The sequence below is a fragment of the Melospiza melodia genome, chromosome 27 (assembly GCF_035770615.1).
Source record: "Melospiza melodia melodia isolate bMelMel2 chromosome 27, bMelMel2.pri, whole genome shotgun sequence".
Taxonomy (NCBI): domain Eukaryota; kingdom Metazoa; phylum Chordata; class Aves; order Passeriformes; family Passerellidae; genus Melospiza; species Melospiza melodia.
In genome coordinates this window covers 10320450-10331627 of record NC_086220.1, presented here as the reverse complement: position 1 = coordinate 10331627, position 11178 = coordinate 10320450, and the positions used below count along the sequence as shown (strand labels likewise).

The 11178-nt window shown below is 57.6% G+C and overlaps 1 protein-coding gene across 1 annotated transcript; it reads left to right on the top strand.

Annotated features, from left to right (window-relative positions):
• Positions 1-1346: 1346 nt before the first annotated feature.
• KDF1 (keratinocyte differentiation factor 1) lies at positions 1347-9255 on the top strand. Its single transcript, XM_063177510.1, has 5 exons — positions 1347-1391; positions 2512-2683; positions 4440-5571; positions 6378-6452; positions 7041-9255. The coding sequence occupies exons 3-5, from the start codon at positions 4458-4460 to the stop codon at positions 7121-7123; spliced, it is 1272 nt and encodes a 423-aa protein (XP_063033580.1). The 5' UTR covers positions 1347-1391; positions 2512-2683; positions 4440-4457; the 3' UTR covers positions 7124-9255.
• The last annotated feature ends 1923 nt before the right edge of the window (positions 9256-11178 follow it).

Below are 11178 nucleotides of genomic sequence, written 5' to 3'. Positions count from 1 at the left end.
TGGGGACACGGGGCAGCGAGGCTGAGCCCCCAGAGCAGCCTTTGTGTCTCCAGGCTGGCCCAGCACATCCCAGCAGTGAGCAGACAGGGGCTGGTGAAGACAAATCGTGGAAAAAGACCAGAAATGTCCCTGCCCCGAGGCCATGAGTCCCCAAACCCCTCCAGCACTGCAGGATTCCTGCTCGGGCTGCCGAGCTATTAATGATTTAGCAGAGGAGGCTGCAATTAGCAACGCTCAGAATAAACCTCGGTGATACAAAAACCCGGTGAGAGCTTCGTTCTCCCTTTGCTCTCCCTCTGTTAGCCCTCTGCTCTCCCTTTGCTCTCCCTCTGTTCTCCCTTCCCTGGCAGTGCCACTCTGCCAAGGCACCGGGAGGATGGGGCACAGGGATGGGGCACCGGGACAGGACACCAGGACGGACACCAGGACAGACACAGACACCAGGACGGGACCCCACCCTGCATCCTGAGCCAGCGCAGCCTCTGGCATTGCCCAGGGACACCGGGACTGGGGATGCAGGAGGATGGAACCAGAGCCCAGGGATGAGCGGTGGCCTCATGTCCAGCCCCCGTAGAGCTCCACACTGGGATGTGCTCCAGAAAAGCCAAGCCTCGTTACAGGCAGCAATAATTAAAGCCAGCGCCCTCCCTCCCAGCCTCTCCCCAGGTTTTTTCCTGGGTGTCCCAGTTACCAGGGCAGGAGGGACTCGGGCGCTGCTCTTTCATCCTGGCAGCTTTAGGGAAGGAATCGTGCATCAGGAGTTCAGGTTTAAGGCCCAGGACTCCTGGGCCGGCCCAGCTCCCTGTCCCTCCATCTTTTGGAGTCCAGCAGCAGACTCAGTGCCCTGCTGCGTTCCACCGGGCTCCCTCCCCTGCTGCCCTACAAACCTCCGGGGCAGGATCCGACCCCAGAAGGGAATCACCAGCTCTTTGGGATTGGGACACCGCGGGACAGGGATCGTCGGGGGTGGGAACACTCGGGGTGGGCCCAGGGACCCTCGGGGAGGTAATTGGGCCGGCAGGGATCCCTGGCACCGGACCTGGCACCGGACCTGGCACCGAGGGGCATTGGGGCACGCACCTTTGGGGGGCCAGGGGGAGCAGGGTTTGTACTGGGGTTTGTACTGGGGCTTGTGCCTGGATTTGTGCTGGGTTGGTACCCAGGTTTGTGCTCAGGGTTTGTGCCGGGGTTTGTACCAGGTTTTGTGCCCGGATTTTTGCCGGGTTTGTACCCGGGTTTGTGCCCGGATTTTTGCCGGTTTGCTCGGGTTCGTGCCCGGCCCCGGAGCAGCTTCGCCCGCCGCGCTCTGCTGTCCCTCGGCGCGGCCCGTCCGGGTCACGTGGCGCACCTGGCCCAGGTGAGGCGGGGCCGGACGCGCTCCCGGCTCGCAGGTAACGAGACCCGGCCCGGCCCGGCCGGCACCGACCCCGGCCCGGCCCCGAACCGGGCACGGCACCGACCCCAGCCCGGCCTGACCCCGGCCCCGGCATCAGCCCCGGGCCCGGCCCGACCCCGCCGCCGCCGCCCGGCGCTTCCCGGCCCGGCCCGGGGCAGCCGCAGGCCGCGACCGGAGGCAGGCAGGGACGGAGGCAGGGAGGGAGGCAGGGAGGGAAGGAGGGAGGCAGGCAGGGAGGGAGGGCTCGTCCGTCCCCCGCAGCGGGCTCCCCTCGGCCCCCGCGCTGCCCCGCGCAGGGAGCCCCGGGGCGGGCAGCCCCCGCCGCCGCCGGCCGGTCCCGGGGTCCCCTCCCGCTGTCCCTGGGGAGCCTGGGGGCGGCCGGAGCTCTCCCGGGGCTTTGGGGCCGGCTCTGATTGCCAGGGCTGGAAGCAGCGGGGGCGCGGTGGGAGCGGAGCGGAGCGGAGCGGAGCGGGGCAGACGGGGACGGGGCTGGGGCTGTTCTGCCGCTCCTGCTGCTCCCGTTTCCAGCGTCTCCTCTCCCCAAAATCCCCGCCTGGAGCTCACGCTGGGGGCCAAGGTAGGCAGAGGGAGCTCCCCTTGGTGCCCAGGTGGGTCTCCCCTTTTCCTTCCCTTTCGTTTGGGAGGGAAAAGTGTCGAACCTTGTTTGCCTGCCCTGGTGGAGCCCTGGCTGTCAGATGGAACAGGGTGGGTGTTTTGGGGGCCGGGGGCACAGGGAGGGTTTGGCACGAGGCAGTCCCTCGGGCAGGCTGTTGGCATCCCAGAGAGCTGCCAGAGGGATGCTGGGTCCCCAGGGATGCACAGGGACAGTGCTGCATCCACACTTACCCTGGGCTGGGATCTCCAGCCCTCTGGTGCCAGCAGAGCAGGAGCTTAACAGGTGACCTCCAGCTCCTGGCAAGGCTCCTTAGGACATTTCCCAGCTGTGGATGCTTCCACAGAGTTCAGAGAAGCTGCATCAGTGTGTAAATCCTGTCTCTTGAATTTAGGAGACATTGCCTAGCTGCCAGCAGCACCAGCAGCATGGTTATTGTCAGATGCATGTGACATTGTTCAGGAGATTCACAACTTAACTGAGCTTTTCTAAAACTTTCCAGGGAAATCCCGCCCTCTGAACAATGAAGATCTTAGACCCTGGCTAACTCTGAGTGCTGCAAACCCCCTGTGGATCCTCCCTGGCTCCTCTGGAGCAGATGCTGAGGCTCTCTGGAGGGACCTGCAGCCACTCCCCGTGCCTGTGTGAGAGCAGAGGAAGCTCCCAGCCATCGTGTGAGTAACATTTGGATGTGGATTGTGGTCTGAGCATTTGTTTATGGCTGGGGGTGTTGGTCCAGCCCATCCCTGTGCTGGGGAGCTGCTGGATCGAGGAGCTGTGTCCTGTCTGTGCTCCTCGGGAACTTTTCCATGTGGTCCAGAGGTCCCAGAGGTGTGGGCTGTGATGGGAATTGGCCAGTCCAGAGGTGTCTCTGGCACCTGTGCCTGCAGGTCTCCTCCTCAGAGCTGAAACAATGCTCCTCTCTCTGTCCCAGATGCTCTGAAATCTCAGAATATTGTCTGTTGTTACATAAAGGGGTGTTGCTGTGCCATGCAGATGTTGGGTCTCTCAGTGAGGCCTCGGAATGAAAAGAAACATCCCAGTAAGCAGTTCCCATAAAAATATGCTTTTTATTTTGCATATTGCCCAGGAATGTGCAAAAGGGAGCTCCTGGGATGAATTTTCATAAGGTAACAGAGCCAAAATATTCCTGGAAAGCAGTGGTGTGCTGTAACTGCCTGGCTTTCAGTCTGGGCCTGTTTCTTTGTGGGGAAAATGTGACTCTGGGTTTAAAAACCAGGGAGAAAGAGGCAGGGCTCTAACAAGGCCTGACAGATTTATTTATTCATGCTTGAGGTGCCCTATAGAAAGTCCACAGTAAAACAACAAGGACAGCCCTACAACACTTACACTATGGCTGGGCTCTCGCTGCTTATTAATTACCCTAATTAGTATTTGAAAGGCTCTCTTGGAGGTGCAAGCAGCGTTAGCCAAGAAGCCTGGAAACCATGGAGAATTCCAGGACCCACCACAGCCTGGGATAAAGGCACAGCAGAAGTGGAGAGTGACAGCCCTGACCCGACTTCCCTCACATCACCCCAAGCTGAGCTTTAATAATAAAAAGATTAAAACCAGGGAGACTGAACGTGCCAGAGTGTGAGGGTTGGCTCTGTGCAGAGGGAACGTGACAGGCTCACTCTAAGAACAGTTCCCTGCTGCCTGCAGACCTGGAGGAGCTGTGCTGGCACAGCTGAGCACGGTCTGCTCTGGGCTTTCTGTTTCTGTAGGGTTTGTGAAGGTTTTGTTCCCACGAGGGGTGATTTGAGACTGACTTGTTGACAAGGTCTTTTCCTTAATCCAGATGAAGACGTTGGGTTTTCATAGGGAAGTCTTTGACATCACCCGACCTTAGCATGACTGGCAAAAATCATTAGTGTTGGTAATGCTGTCATTGCTAAATCCTCTAAATTGAAAGAGCAGCAAATAACGTGGAGTTGGAATTGGCAGCTTGCATAATGATGGATTGCTTGTCATCTCCTCCTGGGCACGATGTGTTTTGAAATGGATAAGTGCTGTCAGGGCCCAGCCTAATCCCGAGGAATGCAAGACAAAGGGAAGTTGTTTAAAAAAAGATACTTTCCCTTTGGAGCTCCACCTCCAGCTGTGCTGCTCCTTCATTGCTTGGAGCTGACTCCTCTTCCAGCTGCGTGGAGGAAACTCTTCTGAAGGTTACAGGGAGTTTGATGTCTGAAAATAGCCCTTTTAAAGCACCTCTCTTCTGATGAGAGCAGCTACCCAAAGGAAGCAGCAAGGCTTGGGTGGTGGGAGAACCACAGAACGCGGGCCCCTAGTGAGAGCAGCGCGAGTCCTGTCACAAATATTCCTGTGAATCGTTGGCTTTGGGAAGCTCTGGCTGTCAGAGCCCTGTGTGCTGTGGGACAGCTCGCTGAGGTGGTGCTGGGTTGCTCTGATCCCCGCTGTGTCCTGCAGGTGCCCCAGAGCCGAGCCATGCTGGGCCGGAGGAGCCGCCTGCCCCCCGAGCTGAGCGGCGCCCGGCAGAGGGAGCAGCCCTGCCCGGAGGCCGTGCCCCTGCGGGCCCGCGCAGCCAGGGACTCCAGGGACTCCAGGGACTCCAGGGACAGCAGGGACACGGATGTCAGCCTGGAGGTGCTCAGTGGCTCCGAGAGCAAAGCCGGCCGCGGCCGCGCGCAGCAGATGCGGGACAGGAAAGGGCGCAAGGCCGAGCTCAAAGACCCCAACGGCCGCGAGGCAGAGACCATCACCTTCATCTCTGGGACAGCAGAGGCTCCCCCAAACCAGGGCTTCTGCTGCTCCTCCCTGTCTCAGGCCTGGAACACGTACAAGGCCGTTTTCTGTTGCATAGTGACGTGTGGGGGCTGCTTCCAGGACTGCAGTGTCTGCATTCCCTACCCAGGGCCCGCTGAGGCCTCCACAGATGATGGCAAGAACGGAGACTACAATGGGCGGCTGCCAAACAGCCCCACCAACACCTCTCCCGCTGAGAAGAACGGGAACCAGATCAAAAAGTCCAGCATGGGCAGCAGTTTCAGTTACCCAGACGTGAAGCTGAAGGGCATCCCTGTCTATCCAAACAGGAACACCAACCACCACGTGGAATCTGACTCCTGCTGCAAGGAGCTGCTGGAGAAGCCCTTCAGGAACAGCATAGAAAAGCCAGCACTCCCCAGCAGCCACCGGAGCTCAGAGGAGTATTACTCCTTCCACGAGTCTGATGTGGACATCAGCGAGCTGAACGGCTCCATGTCCAGCAGGCAGATCGACGTGCTGATCTTCAAGAAGCTCACGGAGCTCTTCAGCGTCCACCAGATCGACGAGCTGGCCAAGTGCACCTCGGACACCGTCTTCCTGGAGAAGACCAACAAGATCTCGGACCTCATCAACAGCATCACTCAGGACTACAACCTGGACGAGCAGGACGCCGAGTGCCGGCTGGTGCGGGGCATCATCCGCATCAGCACCCGCAAGAGCCGCGTGCGGCCCCACATCTGCAGCCAGGGCCAGCAGGACGCGTCCGGCCGCGGCACCGCGCCCGACAGCGGCAACGAGACCATGCTGGAGTCCATGGTCATCAGCCAGGACGGTACGGGGCTATGGGGGTCCCTGGGTGCTGCAGGAGGGCAGTGCCAGCACAGCCACCGAGCTGGGGCACTGGGGCGGGGCTGGGGGCTGCTCTGCCCCAGTGGGCACCTTCTGCTGGGCTGTGTGAGTGCAGAGCTCTGCTTCTCGCCCTCCTCCCTGTGCTGGGGCTTTCTTGAGCCTGCCCGTGAGGTATGTGCTGAGCAATAGATGGGTTTGTGCTGCTGCTGCTGCTCCTGCCTGTGCTCATCCGAGGGAGGCAGAAAAACGGTGAGTCAAAGTGAACTGGTAGGACCAGATGAGCTGCTCGTGCCCCAGGATGTCCAGTTACTCAGCTGGCTCTCTCCCATGTGCTGCCTGGCTCATGCCACCCCTAGACTCCATGACAGTGTGTCCTCAGAGCCCAGACCTCCTCCACACAGTGAATATTCCTGCAAAGAGGAGGGAAGGGCTGTTCACAGCACCAGAGCTTCTGCTTCTTCCTCCTTGTGGGAGCAGCCTCAAGTGTCTGAGCTTCAGAGCAGGCTATAACAGTTTGTTGTAGAAAAACCTTGAAAAGTGTGGGAGCAAGGAGATATCCAGAAGTCCCTGAGCAAACCGTGTGGGTGTTGTGCTTCCCAGATTAGCAGAGAGGCTGCTCCTGGGATTTAAGGACACAGCTCAGACTGTCCGGACGATGGCGGAAGCAATGGGAAGAATCAGACTGTGCCTGTGCTGTTCCCTGAGGGTGTTCCCTGACAGGATCCTTAGTGCTGACTCACCCTTTCCATCCTCCTTCCCTGTCTCAGCCCCTCTTGGTTTGCATTGCAGAGCTGGCCGTGCAGATCTCGGAGGAGACCCCGGCGGATGTGCTGGCCAGGAACATGAGGCGGCACAGCAGCGCAGGTAACACACACACCTGGCTGGGCCTGGCTGCAGGGGAGAGCCTGAGCTTCCCCTGGCCGTGTCCTCACCCTCCACACAGCCCGAGCTGACCCCGCTCCTCGGGCTCCCCTCAGTTCTCCTGGGCTTTGGGGGTGATGGAGCTCAGACACTCCCTGTGTTGGTGGATCTTTCTGAAAAGGGGTGAAATCCAAGCTCCCTGTCCTTGCACAGGACCTGGCCTGAGAGCTCTCAGTCTCTCTGTACCCTGACAAAGTTTGGGGCTGTATTTGGGGTGTGACTGCCAGAGGTCACAGCTGGGTGAGACTGGGAACAAAAGGAACTGTGCAAAGGGAAGCAGGCAGGGCTGCCCCGAGCTCTATCCTCCCAGAGAGCAGCCCAGGGCTACAAGACAAGTTTCCTCCTGCACAGCAGCTCTGGCCTGGGAGATGGCTGCAATGCAGGCAGGGCTGTTCCCTGCCATGGCTTTGTGTGGCTTTCTCCTCCCTCATGGTACACAAAGCCTTTTGTGGCAGCTGCTTCCCCAGTGCCAGGCTGCTGTGCTTCCCCTGGGCTAATGGCACCGTCTCTTCTCTTCTCTCTCCTCCCAAGGCTCTCCAACCAGCAGAGATTCCTCTTTCCAGGACACAGAGACTGACTCCTCGGGGGCACCTCTGCTCCAGGTGTACTGTTAAAGGACCCGAGCAGCAGGAGTCATTCCAGCCTGTGCTGCAGTCACAATCCTCCTCCTTCCATGTGGAGTGTCTTGTGCCAAGTTTAATTTTTTTTTTCTCAGTCTTCCCTGATCCTTACTGAAGCCAGATTCCTCCTGCTGTCTGAACTTCACTGCATATTTTGGTTTTTATGGACAATCAAGGAAGCAAACTGCAGAACTAATGAACTTGGAGGTGGAATGTGTGCCCAGGGAGGAGAAGATGGACAAGGAAGTAGCAGAGAACTTGTGCCTCTGTGATTCCTGTAAATCACAGTTAGCTCCAGCAGCTCAGTGGCTCAGCCCTTTCCCTGCTTTGAGGAGCTGTTTCCTGCATTGCCTGAGTGAACGTGGATAGGGAATAACTGTGGTGTCTCTGTGCTGGTGCTGATGTTAAAGTGCAGGCTGAATCCTGCTCTGCAGGGACCCAAATCTCTGTGTAAAGTGCCTGTGTTGGTCCCACCAACCCAAAGTCTTCCACCCATGGTGTTTTCAGTGGGCAGCTCTGCCTTTCCCTGCTGAGCCTTGGTGTCCCCTCTTGCCTGAGGAGAAGGTTCAGCTTTGTGGGGCTCATTCAATTTGTGCCTCTTGGCTCATCCCCTGATTCAGGGCCAGTGCTGGGGCTGGGGTGGCTGCTGGGCTGCCCCTGCATGAGCAGACCATGGGGATCACTCTGCTGGAGCCCAGGAGCTCACACTGCCTGCAGCTCTCCCCACTCCTCTGTCCATGTTTCCCCTGGAGAGCCTGGGGCAGGATTGTGGCACTTGATTCACTCCTGACTTTCTTTGTGTGGTTCAGAACTGGGCTCTTTGACTGTTCTGCTGAAAATCCCTTCAAACCCCTTGGTTTGCCTCAAAGGAAAGGCTCCTGAGAGTGTCAGCAGAGGGTTTGTGAGGCACTGCTGGCCCTGCCTTTCCCCGTGGGCACGCAGCACCTTGTCCTTCCCTTGGCAGGCCCTGGGAGCCAGGAGATGGGCACTGCTGCCCCAGGGCTCGGTGCCAGCTGGGGCTGCAGCAGGAGGAAGCTGCATCTGTGGTGTTGCCACTTGGTTGTTTATCACAAATTAAACACGGCGAGCCATGGGACTTGTTTGGAGCTTTGGGTGCCCTTGGACATGAACAGAAAATGCTTCATTTAATTCACCAGCCATAGGATAAACACACCCACTGGATTTTGGGGAGAGGGAAGCCCAGACAGGCCCTGGGCTTCAGTGTGGACCATGGTTTTGTGCCTTATTTGGACTGGAATGTGCTTCAGTTGGACTGAAATGTACCTTAATTGAGCTGAAATGTGCCTTAGTTGAAGTGTGCCTTCATTTTATAGCTTGTGATTGCTCTTCAGAGGTTTGGGCAGGGAGGAAGGATTTAATTCCTCTCAGGAGCTCTCAGGCTTCTTTAAAAGGCCAAAACCCTTTGAAATGGACAGTTGCAGTCCCTGTTAGAGCCTGTTTCTGTAAATCACTGGCTGTTTTCAGAGTGTGCTTCCAGGAATCAGGGGCATTACTGAGACCACACCTGGAGACACTGACAGAGATGTTTCAAAGACGAAGGGAAGGGACTGAGCCTTGGATTTGGCTTCCCCTCCCTGCTTTGTGTTTAAAGCTGTTGGTTGATGAGAAATCGAGTTTATACAAGGGAAAGACTTGAAGCAAGGCCAGGCTGGGACTCCCAGGGGAGCTGTGTGAGGTCACCTCCCTCCAAATGCTGCCCGTCCTGAGGGACCTGCTTGGCTTCTGCTTCTCCTGGGTTTGTACATTGTTATTTGGACAAGTTTCCTCAAAGCTGTGTGCTGAGGTTCACGTGGGTCACACTGACACAGCTCTGTGGGCTGAGCTGGAAACGAGGGGTGAGCTGGGCTTGCAGAGAGCAGCAGTCCCTGGTTCAGAGCAGATCCACATTTTAGTGGCTGGTCTGAGTATGAAGAGTGAGCATGTGGGAGTTAAACTAGCCAAAAAAACCCAAACCCCCCAAAAACTCACCCAGAGGAAGACTGTCAACTCGATGGTCCCCGAAGCTGGTTCACCTGTGGTGTCTTATGGGATTCTATTGCACTCATTGCCCTTAAATGTTATGGTTTGGTCTTTTTTATAAAGTAAAAGTTGTGCTCTTTACTGTGCTGTGGCTTTTACATTCCTGTTCTCATCAGCCTGGGGATCCTGCACAGGGGGTGGCTGAATCCTGCAGTCCCAGATGGACAAGGACATTTTCATTCATTTGGTGGCTCCAGGGGCATCCTGAATGCCAGGCTGGTGTCTGGATGCAAATGAAGGATCCTCTGGGGAAGGGTTTGTTGTCCTGCAGGGAAACCTGGACCTTCCAGGGCATGATGCTGGACCTGAGCTCTGGAAAAGCCGAGCCTGGGGTAGAATTCCCAGGCTGTCCCTGTGGTGTCACCGGCTCGTGGCTGCAGATGTGGGGTTTGCTGTGCAGGATCAGCTCAGGGATGGAGGGTGGCCCAGCCTCTGACCCTGGGGCTTGAAGGACCAGTTCTGCACTTGCCCATTTCAGTGCAAACCCAGGATAACCTGCAGGGCTCCGTTCCCTCACCCCCTGGGGCAGGAGCCCTGGGGGTTTCCTGCTGGTGCACAGGACCAGGATGTGTTTCCTGGGAGGATTTCAGAGCCATGAACAGGTAAATGCTGCCTTCTCTCGGCTGGGAAGGCTCTCTGGGGAGGTTTTTGTGTCTGGAGCCCTCGGACCAGCTGGGTTGGGTCTGTCAGCCCAGTTTGTTCAGCAGCCTCCCAGTTTGCTGTTTCCTGGCTCACATCCACACGTGGGATGAGTCCAGGGGTTTTTGTCTGCAGGAAGTTGTTTGCTGTGGATGGAGCTGTCCTGGCTCTTGCTGGAGTGGTTTTTGCTCTGAGCATGCATTGAGTGTTGTGCTGAGTGAGCTGACTGCGTTGCCCAAGTGGAGACCTCACAAACAGGAGAGCCTTACCTGGCTCTGGAGGTGTTCTCTCACACAGGTGCTTCCTTCTGGGAATCTGACTCAGCACCTGGCTTTTCCTGAAGACATGGTTTGGTTTTATTGGGCTTGGTTTTGCCAGGAGTCTCCAGACACTCCCGCTTTGTGGGTGCTTGCTGTGCAGTGCCCTCAGAGGGACCCCAGTCCTGCCCAGCTCCAGCTGTGCCCCTGCCCAGGGTGCCCTGGGAGCAGGTGAGGGCAGCTCGGGGGCTCTGCAGGGAACGGCTGCAGCAGTGTTGAAGAAATTCCTCCGCACATCCCCACCCTGAGCTGCTGAATTATTGATTTCAGTGTGGCTTAGACATCAGGAAGCAGATGGATGGACCCTAATTCCTCATAGCCTGGCCCTTGCAGTAACAGAGCAGCTGAGGCTCCTCCTAAAACAACACGGTAACATCCTCACTCTTCCTGTTCCCTTCCTCGGGGTTTTGCTGTTCCCTTGCTCTTCCCAAAGCAGCCATGGAGTCTGGGATATTTCCCAAATGCTCTGAGCTGCAATATTCATTAATAAAAGCTAAGCCAGAAGCTGCTGTTAAAGATAAAACCCAAATGACTGGGGAAAACTTTACCCTATAGAAAGCTCTGTGCAGAGCCTGTTGTGCTTGCAAAGGCCTTGCTTTTACAGGTGAGGAGGAGCCCTGGTCAGATGAGGAGCTGAGGGCTCTGCCCTGGTCAGGTGAGGAGCTCCAGGCTCTGCCCTCCAGCTGGTGGCAGCACCTGAACAGCTGCTCCAGGTGACCTGGCACAGGTATGGAGCCAGAGGGACCTCGGTGAGCTGTCCCTGTCCCTGTCCAGCACTGCCCTTCCCGCTCTGCTGGGGCTCAGACACCACTCAAGGTGTGCACGCTGTGGGTCCTGGGGCTGCCCAGCATTTCCCTGGTGCTGTGGATCCAGCATTTCCTGCCGTGGGCACAGGACAAAGCCGCACTCCGAGGTCGCCGGGGACTCAGACTGAGGTGGGGCTTTGCGTTCCTCAAGCCCTGAGCAGCTCCTTGGACCCAGCAGGGTTTATCCCAGGGGCAGCTGCCTTGGGAAGCCAGAGGGTGCTCCCAGCTCCCTCTGGCTGGGGCAGTG

Excerpts from the sequence above, each read along its gene's own strand:
- KDF1 (XM_063177510.1), top strand. The coding sequence starts at position 4,458 with ATGCTGGGCCGGAGGAGCCGCCTGCCCCCCGAGCTGAGCGGCGCCCGG. Across the intron at positions 5,572-6,377 it reads CATGGTCATCAGCCAGGACG|AGCTGGCCGTGCAGATCTCG; the intron begins GTACGGGGCTAT and ends TTTGCATTGCAG. Across the intron at positions 6,453-7,040 it reads GAGGCGGCACAGCAGCGCAG|GCTCTCCAACCAGCAGAGAT; the intron begins GTAACACACACA and ends TCTCCTCCCAAG.